The sequence below is a fragment of the Drosophila kikkawai genome, chromosome 3R (genome assembly GCF_030179895.1).
Source record: "Drosophila kikkawai strain 14028-0561.14 chromosome 3R, DkikHiC1v2, whole genome shotgun sequence".
NCBI lineage: Eukaryota > Metazoa > Arthropoda > Insecta > Diptera > Drosophilidae > Drosophila > Drosophila kikkawai.
The window spans coordinates 8,907,034-8,924,705 of record NC_091731.1 but is presented as its reverse complement, the minus strand read 5'-3'; the positions used below and the strand labels follow the sequence as shown (position 1 = coordinate 8,924,705).

General features: G+C 42.6%; 2 protein-coding genes across 5 annotated transcripts; one reads left to right on the top strand and one right to left on the bottom strand.

The window, feature by feature from the left end:
* Positions 1 to 2: 2 nt before the first annotated feature.
* Positions 3 to 9,155, bottom strand: ort (ora transientless). Of its 3 annotated transcripts, none has more exons than XM_070287288.1 (6): positions 8,447 to 9,155; positions 2,313 to 2,395; positions 1,795 to 2,249; positions 1,091 to 1,737; positions 768 to 1,027; positions 3 to 87 (listed from the first exon to the last, which is right to left on the bottom strand). In XM_070287288.1, the coding sequence occupies exons 2-6, from the start codon at positions 2,381 to 2,383 to the stop codon at positions 27 to 29; spliced, it is 1,494 nt and encodes a 497-aa protein (XP_070143389.1). In that variant the 5' UTR covers positions 2,384 to 2,395; positions 8,447 to 9,155; the 3' UTR covers positions 3 to 26. The 3 variants fall into 3 exon arrangements, with proteins under 3 accessions (XP_070143389.1, XP_070143390.1, XP_017032458.1); XM_070287289.1 differs by having other exon boundaries at positions 2,313 to 2,390; XM_017176969.2 differs by lacking the exon at positions 3 to 87 and having other exon boundaries at positions 473 to 1,027.
* A 1,850-nt stretch (positions 9,156 to 11,005) lies between these two features.
* LOC108081779 (uncharacterized) lies at positions 11,006 to 16,272 on the top strand. 2 transcript variants are annotated; one of them, XM_070287056.1, is made up of 5 exons: positions 11,006 to 11,274; positions 12,989 to 13,675; positions 13,739 to 15,052; positions 15,120 to 15,714; positions 15,772 to 16,272. In XM_070287056.1, exons 1-5 carry the CDS (start codon positions 11,206 to 11,208, stop codon positions 16,020 to 16,022), a joined length of 2,916 nt encoding a protein of 971 aa, XP_070143157.1. In that variant the 5' UTR covers positions 11,006 to 11,205; the 3' UTR covers positions 16,023 to 16,272. The 2 variants fall into 2 exon arrangements, with proteins under 2 accessions (XP_070143157.1, XP_017032483.1); XM_017176994.3 differs by lacking the exon at positions 11,006 to 11,274 and adding an exon at positions 12,210 to 12,498.
* Positions 16,273 to 17,672: the final 1,400 nt, after the last annotated feature.

Below are 17,672 nucleotides of genomic sequence, written 5' to 3'. Positions count from 1 at the left end.
TGTGACCAACATAATTAATTGGGTATTCATAAGTCTGTGCCTCCGTAGAAATCCGAGCAGGCCCATTGTTCGGCCCAATGTTGACACCTTTAAAAGAAAAAGCAGCGCGAAATAAACTTATAACTACCGAGGAATAAAAAATCAAAAAGAAAAAGGTGTTAAAAAATGAATTGCCTGTCAAAGCGGCTGAGAAACTATTATGCGAAAATACAGGCCAACCGGGGAACCGTTGACAGAATTCGCGCTTTGTCCCTTGGTGGAACTTAAAAGCTATTCCTAAGCTTCGAGCTTTAGTCTTCGGTGGATTTAGTACATCTTTACAACCAGAAAAGCTCGAGTCCTTAAGACCTTATTGTTTAATGATTTCTCTATTTATTTACAATTAAAAGCATTTGTTGGAGACATTAAATTACAATTCACTTAATCTACAGCAGCTACAGCGACGTCGCGTGATTAACGTTAAGCATCTTAGGAATTGAATTGATAATTTGTAATGCATCTTGTGTTTTTCTCGTTTTCTTTCTTGCTATTTTTTTTTTTTTTTTTTGTTCAACAATCGACTAAGTTTAAAATTCATTGACTTAAAGCTTGTGCGTGAAAGCTTAAAAGTAAATTTGCGGTATACGCTTCGATATATGCGAACAATCAACGTTTAACACTCGGATGGAGCGACACAGAGAGAGAGAGAGCCGGCGAAAGCATAGTATGTACAGGTCAGAGGTCAGGGATCTGCATGCCGATCTTACAGATATTCGTAGAACACACACCAATAGATGCCATTAAGGCTGGCGAAGAGGGCGGGGAACAGGACCCGCGAGGAGCGATCGATGTAGATGGCCCGCTTAAGCCGCTCCTGGGCGGGGGTCAGCTTGGGCTTGGGCAACTCCGGATCGGGCACCGACGGCGGCGGAGGCGGTGGCGGAGGCGCAATGGTCGGGGTCAGAATGATGCGTGACTCCTGACGTGGAATCCAGGGACCATCAGCGTCCAGTGGGGGACGAACCACACGACGAGTGGTGGTCACAATCTAGGGAAATTATTTATTATAAATTTTTCGGTAGTTAATGCTAGCTGGTAGGCTGTACTGTACCCTCTTATTCTTGGTCATTTCATCGAAGATTTTCTCGATCTTTTCAATTTTCTCATCGGCCAGGGGCAGCATGGTGGCCTGCTTGCTGCCCGCCGAGTTGCTTCCTCCCGGCGGAGCCCCAGCCTCTCCCTCCTTTTTGGTTGCATCTCCGGGTACCGGCTTGGGTGGATAGGCCATCGGCTTGGGTATGGGCGTGTCACTCAGGACGATGTTGATCAAACAGTACTCCATGAGGGCCATGAACACGAACACCGTGCAGACGGACATGAAGGCGTCCACGGCCTTGAGATAGGACACTGGCGGCAGCGACGACTGTGACTTGGCGTGCTGCGTGGATAGGGTGAGCAGCGAGGTGACCCCGAGGGTAACGCGGGCAGGAGCCGCTTCCGGCTTGATCCAAAAGGAGACCCACGACATGATCACGATCATGCAAGTGGGTATGTACGTGTTGAAGACGTAGTACACCAGGCGCCGCTTGAGAGTAAAGACTACCTCTAGACAGGTAAAGTTGCCAGTGGAGTAGACTTGGGTACAGTCCGCCGTCTCGTTACGTATGAGCGCCACCTGCGGCAGCTCGATGTTCTCGTCCACCACGAGTGGTGTGGTGGGGTCCCACTGGAAGATCAGGTCGTCCGTGGTGTGAGACACTAAAGATATTTTTGTAAACATAGTATTTTTTTACCGACAAGTTGAAAAACTCTTACGGCTCTCCATCTGCAGCTTGCACTCCTGGGTGTCGTGCGGATAGATGGCAAAGTTCATGATGCAGGACAGCTTGAGCGTCAGCTTGACCATGTACAGAATCGTCTTGTCCTTGTACAGCCACATATAATGGTTGGGTATGGTCATCGTCTGGAAAGTGACCGATTTGGCGTTTTTGAAGAAGGAGTCTGGTCGCCACATGTTCTTCAGCCAGTCCACTTCCAGCAACCGATACTCCTGGGTCATGTTCTCCGGCAGTCGTAGGCGGTGGTCCTTCCAGGTTTGGGCAAAGAACACATCTGCCACGTACGTCATCGAGTTCTCATCAATGGAGTCCAGGCCCATCACCGTCACATGGAAGTAGACTATCGTAGGCTGGCCCTCTTTCTTGGGCGGTCGCATCTTATCGTATCGCTTGATGTCCTCGGGCAGGATGTCGGTGATGGCCAGACTTTGCCTGTTTTTAAGGAAATGCTAAGTTGTTATATGAAATAGATTTGCGTACGTTGATTCCACTCACTGAAACTCCCCTTTAGCGTAATGCTTCAGGCAGATGGTGCAGATCACCAGGAGAATTATTTGAAACACCATTTCTAAGCTTCACTTGAATGAAGAAGGAAGAAATTGGAAAAAGGTTGTATTTAATGTTAGCATTTCTTTTTGTAAATATATTCCTAGCAACTAGTAGGGTATAAAATGTAATATATTATTGATTAAAATAATTTAAAAATTGAGCCTTAATCAATCCTGTCTGTCGTTATAAGGCCCTAGGACTCCGAAAACATATAAGCTAGGGCTAACAAAGCAATAATACTATTATGGCCTTTATCTATATATATAAAAATCAATTGCTGTTCATTAGTCTCGCTAAAACTCGAGAATGGCTGAACGGATTTATCTTATCTTGGTCTTGAATTATTCGTGGAGGTCTAGGGAAGGTTTAAAAGGTGAGAAAAATTCGAATAATTGCCGGGAAAATCCTCAAAACAGTATTTTTCTATTTCCCATACAAACGTTTTCTAAATAAAATGGAGAGTCAATTTGTAATTTATTACCGCTGTATAAAGTTCAAATTCGCATGCGCGTTGGAGGATCTAATATCGCGTTCCGAAACTCAACAAAAGTGAAAGTGAATCGCGAACGCGACAAAATTGCATAGTCTCACAGCTTCATATAGCTTCGAGAAAATTAATTTTAGCTAACTTCAGTTGTTAATCTGTCTTTTGTTTTTAATAAGACTATATAGAAATCGAAAGATAAATCTTAAGTTTTGTCACAAACGTTAAATTATAAATCTTAAGTTAAATTTCTGAACGCAATCATAATATTTGACATTAGATTTAACAACCAACTAATATGTCAATCCATCCTGTCTGTCGCTTTTCAGTCAGAATGGCAGTTTCGGCAGGACAAGGAGGAATCTTCTTTTTTATGCACTCCTCCGAAACGGCTTTACCGATTCTCATGAAATTTAGTGTGCTTATGCAGTTTGGTTCAACTTGAGAGATAGGATAGCTAAGATCTTTAACATCATGGCAGTTTCGGCAGGACAAGGAGGAATCTTATTTTTTTATGCACTCCTCCGAAACGGCTTTACCAATTCTCATGAAATTTAGTGCGCTTATGCAGTTTGGTTCAACTTGAGAGTTAGGATAGCTAATCATGGCAGTTTCGGCAGGACAAGGAGGAATCTTCTTTTTTATGCACTCCTTCGAAACGGCTTTACCGATTCTCATGAAATTTAGTGTGCTTATGCAGTTTGGTTCAACTTGATAGATAGGATAGCTAAGATTTTTTACATCATGGCAGTTTCGGCAGGACAAGGAGGAATCTTATTTTTTTATGCACTCCTCCGAAACGGCTTTACCAATTCTCATGAAATTTAGTGCGCTTATGCAGTTTGGTTCAACTTGAGAGTTAGGATAGCTAATCATGGCAGTTTCGGCAGGACAAGGAGGAATCTTCTTTTTTATGCACTCCTTCGAAACGGCTTTACCGATTCTTATGGAATTTAGTGTGCTTATGCAGTTTGGTTCAACTTGAGAGATAGGATAGCTAAGATCTTTTACATCATGGCAGTTTCGGCAGAACAAGGAGGAATCTTCTTTTTTTATGCACTCCTCCGAAACGGCTTTACCGATTCTTATGGAATTTAGTGTGCTTATGCAGTTTGGTTCAACTTGAGAGATAGGATAGCTAAGATGTTTTACATCATGGCAGTTTCGGCAGGGCAAGGAGGAATCTTATTTTTTTATGCACTCCTCCGAAACGTTTTTACCGATTCTCATGAAATTTAGTGTGCTTATGCAGTTTGGTTCAACTTGAGAGATAGGATAGCTAAGATCTTTTACATCATGGCAGTTTCGGCAGAACAAGGAGGAATCTTCTTTTTTTATGCACTCCTCCGAAACGGCTTTACCGATTCTTATGGAATTTAGTGTGCTTATTTAACCAAATCTTTATGCTTTGCTCGGGCTATTTTGTTGATGAGTTTGCACCAAATTGGTTGAGCGGTTCTTCACGTATTACATATTTTGTAATATATTATTTCAATAAATCGCATTTCGTCAGAATGTCTTTTCTTTTATTGTCATTTGTCATTCATAATTATTGTTTTGTGTTTATAAGTGGTGAGTCTCTAAATTATCATTTGAAATACATTAAGAAGGTAAGATAATATTTTCAGCAAAGTGCCACCGAAAAGATCGAATCTCAACAACGTAAGCAGCAGAGTGGCAGAACAAGTCAATTCAAGAAATAGAGCTCAAAGAATTAGGACAGCAGAAGGTCGTGCACAAGAATCCCAGGAACAGCGTAGCGAACGTCTGCAGCAGAATATTACGAGAATCAGGGCGGCTCGAGATAGAAACATAGATATGTATAGTACGAGCACAAGTACGACAAAGGCAGCGGAACAGTCGCTCATTAGTTCGTACATCATTCGTTCGTCTTGCTTTTGAATATGCACCAGATATTAACTACTTTGCGCATTCAAAAATTGCTATCGGTGGAATGGACAAAGTATGTCAATATTGTCAGGCGTTTAAATTTCGGAATGAAACTGCCGGTATGTGCTGCGCAGCAGGAAAAGTCGTTTTGCAACCTCTACTTGCTCCGCCAGAACCTTTATTATCCCTTCTTGCTGGAAATTCAAATGACTCAAAATTATTTTTGCGTAAAATACGCAAATTTAATAGTGGCTTCCAAATGACGTCATTTGGGGCCACTAAAATTTGTGATCTTGCATCCGATGGACGTAATTTTGAAACTACATTCAAAATACAAGGCCAGATGTACCACAAAATTGGATTATTGATGCCTGATGATAATCCGAAATTTCTTCAAATTTATTTTATGGGCAATTGTGAAGAGCGCGTAACGACCCGATGCCAGTATCATTTTATTGAACAAGCAGAGGAAGCGGTTTAGGAGTCTATAGCGAACAAACATAGTGACAGGAGATTTTTATATATTAAGATTACTGTTGAAGGTTTAATATTTTATTTACTGACAACTCTGTAATATGCTCATTGTTTCCGTATTGTTTCCTACAAATAATATGCATGACAAAACAGTGTTTGCCGGGTCAACTATAATTAGTACGGGCCCAGCAAAGCGGGTCGGGTCTGCTAGTATAGTATAGAATTTTTCTCAATACAATCCCATTAGACCAAGGATATAGTAGTAATTTAAATAGTAATTTCCCTAGGAACTATCACTAGGTATAACATTCAATGAAATGGATTCAAGGATATCAATACAATACTTACACTAACAACAATCGGTTAATATAAATCCTTCCTGAACACTTGTTTTCGATAAGTATTATTCATAATATCATTCACCGTTTCAGGGCTCTTCCTGTACAATGGAGGTGACACCGACTAGCAAACAAATTGAAGCGATTCCCAGGTCTCTGCCTTGACCTTGCCATCAGGTGGGCAGGATCAAAGGCGAGAGCAGGCACTCGAAGAGTCCCCCTGGCATTGGCAGTGCATCGAGAGCGATTGGCACGAAAATAGCAACAATTATGCCGCTTAACAAAGTAAATAAAATGGGGGGAGAATCGGACCGAGACAAAGGGACAGTTGCCCTCGACAATAGATAGCCTCGGCATTGACTGATGTCGCAGCCCACCGGGGTTTGGCAACCCTGGCAGCGGTACCTGTCGCCGTCCCAGTCGCTCGCTGCACAATACCGTCTTAATTCACAATTAAAGCCACTCGAGGGGCGGTTAGGAGATGGGAGGTGGCTGGAGGCTGGAGAGCCGTGCCTTAAGTGGCCCATGCGCCTTTCTATGCGCTCGCAGGATGCCTATGCCTGCCACGCCCCTCGCCCCCACTCACATGGCGAACGTGAAGAAGAAAGCGGGCAATGAAAGAATCCTGCCAATGCTGCAGAGCCCCCATTAGACAAGGACAATTGCCGCGGTACTTGGCGAGGCAGAAGTCTGTAGTTCCCCTTCTGGTTGGGAAATTGGGCCAACTTAAAGAATCAATATATTTAAATTTTGAATAATTTTAGTTAGGTTTTTTAGGAACCTGATAAATAATATGTTAACTAATTGAAATCAACATAAAATCGACTAAGGCTATCAAACGTTAAGGATATCCGATGAATTTCAGATCACTTGTCAGCAGGGCACGTAATCATTATAAGTGAAAAAATAAAAATCAACGATTAATGATTATCTATTGATTTTAATATATTTCGCTTGCCATTAACAATTATAATTTTATATTTACTTCATCGCTCAAAGAATAATAATTATTATTTTGAGCGAAAAAATTTCGAAGAAACCTCGCAGAAAGAAGTTATTACACATTGAGCGAAATTCTGAGCGAAAAAATATCGCTCAAAAAATGATCATTATTTTTTGATCGAACTTTTTTCGCTCAAAATAATAATTATTATTCTTTGAGCGAGTAAATAAAACTCAAAAATTAATAATTAAAATTGGTTTATTATATAAAAAATTTAGATTTCATCAATCATTGGTTATCTCGAAAGAGCATCCAAATTGTAGCCGATTGGTATAATTCGTTTCTTTGTGCGACTTTTCCAAGTGTATGATTTTTTTGTTTAAAGAAAACATTGATAATCATTATTTACGGTCCCTGCTTGTTAGTAAATACAGATTTTTTTGTGATTTGTACCTAAGTTTGCACATTTTTATACCCTTGCAGGGTATTATAATTTCAGTCAGAAGTTTGCAACGCAGTGAAGGAGACGTTTCCGACCCTATAAAGTATATATATTCTTGATCAGCATCAACAGCCGAGTCGATCTAGCCATGTCCGTCTGTCCGTCTGTCCGTCTGTCCGTCTGTCCGTCTGTCCGTCTGTCTGTCTGTCTGTTTCTACGCAAACTAGTCCCTCAGTTTTAAAGCTATCTGAATGAAACTTTGCATATAGTCTTCTATATACTCTCACTGCTATATATGTCGGAACGGGCCGGATCGGACGACTATATCATATAGCTGCCATACAAATGTACGATACATTTCTAGAAAAAAATTTATAACTTTGCTGTTTTTCAAAAATTTTGCTCCATTTTTTAGATATGGCCATTTTATATTATTTCTGAATTTTGGTAAAAAATTTATGCAAATCGGCCGACTACATCATATAGCTGCCATAGGAACGATCGAGAAATAAATAGGAAAAAAATTATAGCTTCGTTGTTTTTCATCGTATGTTTATCTACTCTGAGATATAAGCTTTTTTTATTATTCTAGAATTTTGGTATAAATTTCATAAAAATCCGACAACTATATCATACAGCTGCCATATAAACGATCTGTAAATGTAGAGAAAATGTAAAGCTGGGAATGTAAAACTGTAACTGTCAAACTGTAAACATAATAAGTATAGGTAAAATGTAATGAAACTCTGTTTTTGTAAGTGTTTTCAGCATTTAAATCTATAATATAAACATAAAAACCAATCTGCAAGGGTATACAAACTTCGGCGTGCCGAAGTTAGCTTCCTTTCTTGTTTTTTAAGATTTTTAAAATTTATTATATAAGCTTAAAATTTGTTGTAGAGTCCAAAAATAGTTATCTTTCTCATAATTATTATACATAATAAATATCTATATATATTTTTAATAGCAACCCGTAAGCTGCTAAGACAGCTCTGATTTCAATAATAATAGCTTAAGTTACATGCGTTTCTAGTTAAAAAGAAACAAAGTAATGTTGATTCGATTTTCAGATTATTTTTATTTATTCTTAGTTCCGTCTTCTACTCTTATTCTAACGAAAAAACACTTTTTTAAATAGGTACAAATTGCTTTCTCCTTAGAATAAGAGTCATATTAATACATATCTCTACAAATTAGGGGCTTACTTTACTAAACATAGGGTACATCCGTTTTATTGTAAATGATTTTGTTCTTCAATATAAAATTATATCATTTGTAATTCAAAAAGATTCTTTGATTCGTAATAAAAAAAATTAAAAATATGAATGTCTATAACTTTGCGATTAAACATGGTCTACAATTTATATTTTTTTTTTTTATACAATTATTTATTTAAGTCACGTTTTAACCTGTCACTAAATCATGTTCCAGTTCTTATGAATGTTGTGTATAAAAAGTCAATGTTAGCTATAAACCATTTAAAAGAAATACAGAATATAAACATCTTACACAATTTGCTGATCAGTTCAGAATTCTCTTCACAGTTGGAAAATGACTTTTCTTTTTGTTTCCGATATTACTGCACTAGTTTCTGATGGTTTTCTGGAATCTTCACCGAGATTACATAACCATCAGCTCGACGCACTTGATGGCATTTTTGAAAATACAACTCTTTAAGAACTCGGCGTTTTTTTAAATACTCGGAAAATTCAGTTATGTGTGGAAAAGTATACCAGGCTTGGATAAGTATTTTTTCAAAATTCTCATTTAATAGCTGACTGAAATTTTTCGCAAGATTTCTTTCCGTTTTGAACGTCTTGGCCGTTCGAACTTTCGCTGACAACTGACAGTTGGAGGCGAACAGATTTGAATTTAAAACGTTGCCAGGCACGAAGCGAAAGTTCACCAACGAAGGATGCAGGATGCTTGACGCGATGCATGTATGGGAGGACGAGTTCCTTTCCGAGCGATGGTTGGAGAACCAAAAGTGAAAGCCACCAGAATCGCAGACTTTAATGTGGCGGGAACAAGGAACTATCGGCTGCGAATGTTTGTGCATATCCTATATATAGGACAGGCAAATATCCTCTCCCCCGCCGACCAGGGCTGCAGCGCCGTGAGCCGCCTGTGTGTTTGTCTTGCCCGAGTCACTTAACATAATTTCTTCGAGTGCTTTGGCATTGCCTCCTTTTGCCACATAATCTGCTCGGCTCTGTCGTCATCGACATTGTTGTCATATCTGCCCGGATGTGGGGTGCAGGACCTTCAATTCTCATCAGGGCAAGATGAGAGACATATGTCTATCGATTCCACGGAAATTTTTTTAAATCAATGGGGGGAATTCCTCTCTCCTGACTGCCCAAATTTACGAATTTTATTTTTGCTGCATTGTTCACACTTGGACTTGGACTTGGATTTCCCTTAGTTTTGAGCACTTTTCAATCAATTTGCTCGTTAGCCGTCCTTCCCTAACAAGCTGTCCGCAAGTTGGCAAGTGCCAATGCCCAGAAGTGGCATTTGTCGCATCCAAAGTTGGGGCCAGTGGCGTCCGGACATGGACGCAACTCCGGCTAATGAATGCAGCGCCACGTTAATCCCATAATCCCCAGCTGAAGTCGCTCGGAGTGCACAAATAGAAGTACAAATACAAAATAAATGCCAGTGGAAAATTTAACGGAAAATCAAGTTAAATGAGATGACAAAAGCGCTTGAGATAAGTGGGAGCCAGGATAAAAAGAACAACAGCTTGGATGTTAAATAATTTCGTTTATTACCGAAATTATTATATAATAACATGAGATAATTATTAAATATTTTATTTTAGCATATTATTTAAATAATACATATTTATTTAGAAAATTACAAATTAGTCAATGGGACTTATATTTAATCGCATGAAATATATTTATAAAATATCATTATTACTTATTTATTAGAAAGCTAAAATCATATTTAAGAGTCATAGACACAGCTTATGGATTGGGGGAAAATGTGGAAAATCTTTAAACTATTTAGATTGCAATATAGCTTAAATATAAGGGAAAAGGAAATGTTTTGGGATTCATTGATTATTTCACATAATCTCTACTAAAGGTAAAAATCCATACCTTCAGCATGAATAAATATTTGTTATAATTTAATTTAATTAAATTATTATAATATTAGAAATTAACCTTTGCATTTTAAAATCCTTATTTAAAATGTGAAAAACATTTACATATACATATATTCTCTGAAATCAAGAGAACATTATTAAGACACTCTTTTATTGTTTGCAAACTCTTAAATATAGTAACAAAATAAGAATGAATAAATACAAAAAAGAATTATTAAAATATTCTAAACTCCTTGGACGTGGCGTTAACCGGTTACATAGGTCAAATTTAACTTAATACAGAAAAAAATATTTATATATATATATATTTTCTTTTTGCAATGTACAAATTATTTCTAAATTGTGCTGTTTCTGTCAAATCCCTCTAAACCTCTAAAATCAACAGTTAGAAATTAGGAAACTTGCCGCCTCTCTCGAATTCCTGGTGACCTTCAGGCACCGTCTCATATGTGTACATGCGAGGTGACTACTCTATTCTACTGGAACCCCTTCCAAGCAGACCTGCAACCCTACAAGCACTACTACTCAACGCCTTGCCGCAACACTCTCGACAGGATTCAACACATCCTTTCTGGCCTCCGAGCCACCGAGAAGAAGAAGACGACTCGTCGTTATTAAATTATCTCTGATGCGATAATAGCACACTTAAGTTGCCACCAACCTCTCGCCCTCTTCGCTATTGATGGGGCAGCAGCTATAAAAAGCCGCTGATTTTTCTATAGTTTATTCGAATGCAGTCGAGCTTGGACCTGTGCTCTGAGTGCTCCTGCCCCGCCCTGCGCCCTGTGCCTCCCGCCACCCGCTCCTCCTTAAGTGGTGCTCTTAAGTTTCTGCTGAGGGCAGCAGCAGCATGGGGGGGCGGTGGCTAAAGCAAATTCGCAAAAGGTTTTTGCCGCACTTGCGGTTTGAATACTTTTTGGGTGGGAATACGAACGAACAGGGCAGCTTTTTAGCTTGTGTTTGGCTTTTGACAAGCGTGCGCTACGTCATAGAAAATTATGTGAAATACATTTGAGTGAAAAAAAGAGATACAGAATCCGAAACTATATACTTTACTGGATGCAAGGAAATAAATAAAGCAGCTACAAGGTCACCGACTATATTTAGTCCACGGATTTGGTTTCTTCGAAATATTAAGCACTGATCATTGGATATGAATGTCAGTTTCGTAATAAGAAACAAGGGGTTGGACTCGGACGATGCTTTTATTGTTTTCATAGAGGTAATGTCACAGAAATTAAATAGCATTTTAGTTAGTTTTCTGTTTTAATATTTCCATATTAAGTTTATAAGTAGTTGTTGAAAAGAACGGCCAAGTAGGAATTTCGAGGCACGCTGACATAAATAAACAAATTAGTACTGTTGGGTCCCCTTCCTCAGCGAACAATAGTTACATTTTAATAAATAGAAAACTCTGGCATACTTTTTTTTAACACATAATCATTAGCAAGAACATTTTCAAAAATGCAACATACTGGAATATAGAAATAAAATCCATAATACTTGCAATACCCAATCAAAAATAACAACAACAACAGCCTTAATCGAACGCTGAAATATCTGGCCGTCACATCTTTTCCATATCACTTCCTGTCGCTGAAAGGCAGACAAAATCTCATTAAATATTAATCGCTAACTTTAGCGAGCGGGCAAAACCACACAGAAGATGTGACCCACATTCGCAGCATGCGGAAGTTCGGTGAATGAAACCCCCTATGTCCCCCCACATGCCACATCCCACATGGCAAGTCCCAACTCCACAGCCCCGCCTACTCCATTCATAAAATTCTCAAAGCGAGGACATTGAACCGCTAAGGGGAAGCTAATCGGGGAAGTTGCTCCAGGGTGGAGCTGGGTGGCATTGGGTGTGACAAGGGAAAGGCGTGGGGTGGTTCCGTCCAGCAACAGATGCCTCGGAGAGACAGTTCCAGCCACAGGGTGGGAAAGAGAGCCAGAGAGTCAGAGGGTGGGCTGCTGGTGGCTTGGCTGCCCAGGTGGGACGCCACATTGTTGACAAACAAACCTGTAGCCGCTGGCCAACACGTGGCGGTTGCCTGACTGGGTGGTGGCTCGGGTGGTGGCACCGCAATCCCTGCCAGAGCGCATGCTCAGACATCGCAAACAGCTGAGCGCGAAACCGTGACGTCGTTATTGATTTTTACACAATCGCCGGACGCGCATCGCTGCAATTGGAGTTGCAGGAAAACAGGAGTCGCAGAATGCTCTAAAGGATCTGCACCGCATCCAACGACTAGCTTAATCTGAGGCATTCCGACAGGCGCAGCTTGGTAGTGAAGCTGCAACAGCGGCATCGGGACAGAAGATGATCAAACTGCGACCATATGTGCCCTCGAAGAGGATTGCCATACGGGACTCGTCCATCGATGAGGATGCTAGCGACGATGTCGAGGACGAGGTGTTCATCAAGGATGCCAGGTCGGCCAAGGTAAGTCCTCGAGAGTTGCATAAGGAAAAGGAGAAAAAAGGGTATGGAGCATCCCTGCCAGCATCTCTTGGGAGTTATGGTGTAAATTTATAATTAAGTTAAGTGCAAAAAGTGGTGCGCCTTGCAAAAAATTAGGATATAAATACAGAATAAATATCCAATGTGCCATATGCCATGGTTTGAAGCAAAGAATGCTCTGTAAGCGGGATTTTGGGTGGAGTTTTCTAGAGAAATTGTTATTTTAGCTTTGGTGAAAGCCTCCTTAAAAATACTTATCATAAAAAAACTGCTTTTTGCACCAGATTTTCGAACTACTTTTATCTATAGGCAAAAGATAATCCCTCCCTGGGCCTAGTTCCTAACACTAAAAATGTGTTTTTAGGTTACAGATTGCGTCTTGTATCTTATAAAGTTCTTAAGTTTCTAAAATATATACCTGTAACAGAGCATTAAGTAATAATAATAAATCAATCTCATCTTCACCTTACAGCGCAGCGAAGAGCAGGGCCTAAAGCGACCCCTTATGGCCCCGCGGCGCAAGCACAGCTCTGGCGGACCCGGAAATGGATCGGGATCAGGATCGGCCCCCATAATGAAACAGCACAGGCGTCGCCGTTGCTGCCGCTGCTGTGAACCCTTCTGCTACGCCCTGGCCGCCTTGACGGTCCTCTGTGCGGTGCTCAGTCTGGCAGCCCTAATGCTGACGCTCTTCCCTCTGCCGATCCAGCGTATTCGGCACTGGTGGCGCACAGATCCCGCCCAGCTGGCGGCTATGTCCGCCAACTCGGCCCGCATCGGATACGGCAGTTCCATGGGCAGTGAGTTCGTGCCCTGCACTCAGATCAGTGTCCAGAAACGCTGGAGTCGCAGTCTGCCGCGGATGAACAGCGAAAGTCCGCTGCGAGCGGCCGATCTTAATGGCGACGGGATCAGAGATGTGGTCTTTGGCTACGGAGTGGACGACAACATCCACTACGAGGGCATCCCCTTGCCGCGCTGCAAGTCTGCCCAGCAGGGTGAGGAGGTGCCCTGCGAGGGCGGAGTGGTGGCCCTGAACGGGCGCGATGGCTCCATCTTGTGGCAGTCGTGGAGCGTGGCTAATGTCTTCTCGCTGCACTGCAGAGCGGATGTGGACGGAGACGGTGGCACCGACTGCGTGGCTGCCGGCAGACTAGGGGTAAGTTCAATCCTTCTATGGAAGTCAATCCTCCCCGGCTAATCTCCTCTCATTGCCTGACAGATGATCTATGCCATCAATGGCCGTACCGGCTCCATTATCTGGCGCTTCCACGAACTGGAGGTGGAGACCAACTCTCCGATCGTGATGGACTTGTACACCATCAACGAGCTGAGAGATCTGGACGGAGACTCGGTGCCAGAGATTATTGCTGCCCATCTGGAGGAGCGGGAAGAGTCCAAGGCGGGACACATAAAGCTCATCTCTGGCAAAACCGGAAAGGTGATCCGCAGCATACCAACGCCCTACCGCGAGGAGATGTTCGTTCCGATCCAGCTCCTCACCGAGGCGGATGGCACAGAGCTTCTGCTGATCCTCACCGGTGGCCAGAATACACCGGGCGGCATCTACTCCCTCAGACTGCACTCGCTGATGGCGCACACCAGCGAGAAGCATTTCACTCCGCTCTACCGGCAGCAGGGATCGGGTCTCATGGTGCCCGCCGTGCTCACTGATCTCAACGGCGATGGCATCTCCGACGTGGTGGTGGCGGCCTTCAACCGCAGTGTCCTCGCCTTCGACGGGGCCAACTACACGATGATGTGGAATTACACATTCCCGGCCAGCGAGTGTGTCAGCGCCATTGTGCCAGGACACTTTGACCACGACAACGTGACGGATTTCATGGTGAAGTACAACACGGGTCCGGGCTTCCCCGTATACTACTACTCACAGACCACAATCCTGGATGGACGCTCGGGACTGCCCCTGCTTAACGCCATGATGACGGATGCCGGAGGGGCCAACAGCCTCCTCGGTGGAGTCTCCATTTCTCAGAGCTTTGGCGGCGACTTCTTCCTGCACTGGCAGCTGCAGTGCCGAAATCGCCCGGATGCCCGCGATGCCTACGAATTCGTGCCGGACAGCGACATCATCCTGCAGGCCAGGGCGGATACTTGTCGCCTGCGCTACAACGAGTCCACGGTGCTGAAGCTCTACGGAATTGCCAGACACATCGAGCCCCCAGGTGCTGTACTCTTTAGCACCGATGACCTGGAGGTGCAGCTGAATCGCACACAACGACCGGCGCCAGCTGGGAAAAAGTCCCCGCTGAAGCATCCCAAGTTGCTCAAGAAGCTGCTGGCTGGCAACCGGGAGCAACTACTGCGCCAGGTGGCTGCCGGTACAGCGATGGGAAGTGTAGCCGGCATTGGCACTGGGACGGAGCAACCGCCGGGCAGACGGACGAAGGGCCACCACAGGCATAATGCATTAATGGAGCAGCAGCTGCAAGAGCTCTTGCCCCAGGGAGCGGACAACGAGCTGCCCAGCTTCGGCATGGCAGGGGGATACCCAAAAGAGGCCTACAAGGAGTTTGTAAGTAGAATCCTACCTAGTTTCCGCTTATTGGAAAACATATAACTTAGCCAATGTCCCTCCACAGAAGGATTATGACCCACTGCCGGAGAGTGCAAATCCATTGCGTGTGCAGGAGGAATACGATCTGGTGTACAACGACGATGTGCAGCCGCTGCTGGAGCAAGTGGATCGACCCATCCACCTGCGCTCCAAGTATCCCAGCTCCGGAAATCGCGATGTCCGCAGTGATGACCTTGAGGCAGGTGGCAGCACGACCGCCCCAACAGTCTCTAGCACAACAGGACTTCCCCTGATGGCTCAGTCCCCGCTTAGCCTGTGGGACCTGGAGCTGGATAACGAGGCGCGGGAGCAGGCTGCTGATAATGCTGCCGGGGACAGCCGCAAGCTGAAGCGACGTCGCCGACGGCGTGAGGAGGAGAGTGTTTCCGGCGCCACCACTGCTGCTGGGGAGGAGACTACGGGTGGCGAAGATCCTAACGGCCCAGATTGGTACTTGGCTTCCATCTCCTCTACCGGCGTGCTGCTCAAGGCGCTCGGTAACGCCAGCTCCTCGCTCGACTTTGCTTTCGTGCTCAATATCCGGGAGTCGGAGGCCTACCCGCCGCTCTTCTCGCCCCAGGATCTCAGCTGTGTGGAGGAGAAGATAAGCGCGTATAAAAGTGAGTCCATTTTTTTGAGGCTTTAAGACTGAGACCGAGTAACCTCCTTGCTTGCAGGTTACACCATCGACAACCTGCGCGTGCTGCGCAAACAGTTCCTCAAGCAGTGCCTCAGCGAGCGGCTGGTGGACGCCGAGCCGGCTCTTCCAAAGTTCGAGTCACAGCTGGTGGTGACCCGCATCGGGATCACGTGCACCTGCCGCACCCTGCGACCCGGCGAGGTCTGCTCGGAGCTGGATCCGCTAGAAGGGCAGCGCTGGAGGGAGTTCATGGGGAACACGGGACACGGCTTCTATGCCAACAACTAATCGCTAAACGCTGCCGGAGTAGGGTTTCGCAGCGGAGGACTTGGTCCTTTTGGCCACTGACGCTGGGAGCCTTCCGCGCCGGCCGCGCTTTCTCTTTCTCTCGATGTCTCTGTCAACTCAACAGTCACTATTGTAATTTATTGTCATTTGCGTGTTGTGGGGTTTCTTGTAATCGTAACAGTATTTACCTGCGTGTATTTGTGTATATTTTACGAGTTCTTTTGACAAATAAAAATAATCCTATTGAAAATCTGTGCCATTAGCCACTGAAAAGCCTTGAAGCTGTTGGAAATCGGATTCTAGTTAACTGCAGTCATAAACTTCTGAAAAAGTTCTGTAGTCATAACTAAACTCTAAAGCAAAGTAAAATAATATAATGCCTAAACCAATTTTACTTAATGAATTCGAACATCTAACCCTTTCCGATGAGACAGTTTCGGTGCAATTTTGAAGTTTGAAACGGTTATGGGGGGGGGGGCCTTAAGTGCCTTTTCAAAAAAATGTTTTGGCAAAACAGCTAAAGATAGCCTAATGAATTAAATACTATATAATTACACATTATTTAAAAAAAAATATTTGTTTTTTATATAGAAAAAATTTACAAGTCTACGAGTAATAGGTAATCTCCTGAGTTCTCTATAAAAAAAAGGTGGTTTTCAGTGTACATCCTAACTGTCCAAAAAAACATCCGATATCAAAAATCTATAATGCATTAGTTAAAGGATAAGTGACCCGGGGTACTTACATACGTGAAGTTTTTATTTTAAATAATTTGTCCCGATTTTTCATCAAAATTGGAAGTCAAAACCCCGATTTTTTACTACAAAATTAATTTAATTTGTTAAATAAACAAGAAAGTATACCCTTGCAAATTGGTTTTGATGTTTATATTATACATTTAAGTGCTGAAAACACACACAAAACAGAGTTTCATTTCATTTTACCTATGTATACTTATTATGTTTACAGTTTGACAGTTACAGTTTTACATTCCCAGCTTTACATATTTTATACATTTACCGATCGCTTCTATGGCAGCTATATGATATAGTTGCCCGATTTTTATGAAATTAAAACAAAAATTCTAGAATAATAAAAAAAAGCTTACATCTCAGAGTAGATAAAAATACGTTGAAAAACAACGAAGTTATAATTTTTTTCCTATTAATTTCCCGATTGTTCCTATGGTAGCTATATCATATAGTCGTCCGATTTTCATAAAATTTTTACCAAAATTCAGAAATAATATAAAATGGCCATATCTAAAAAATAGTGCAAAAATGTTGAAAAAACAGCAAAGTTATAATTATTTTTCTAAAAATTTATCGAACATTTGTATGGGAGCTATATGATATAGTCGTCCGATCCGGCCCGTTCCGACATATATAGCAGTGAGAGCATATAGCTTTAAAACTGAGGGACTAGTTTGCGTAGAAACGGACAGACGGACGGGCAGACGGACATGGCTAGATCGACTCGGCTGTTGATGCTGACCAAGAATATATATACTTTATAGGGTCGGAAAGGTCTCCTTCACTGCGTTGCAAACTTCTGACTGAAATTATAATACCTTGCAAGGGTATAAAAATCTCATACATTCATAAAATAATATATTTTTACAATTCTCTTCATTAAATCCGTATTTTGTTA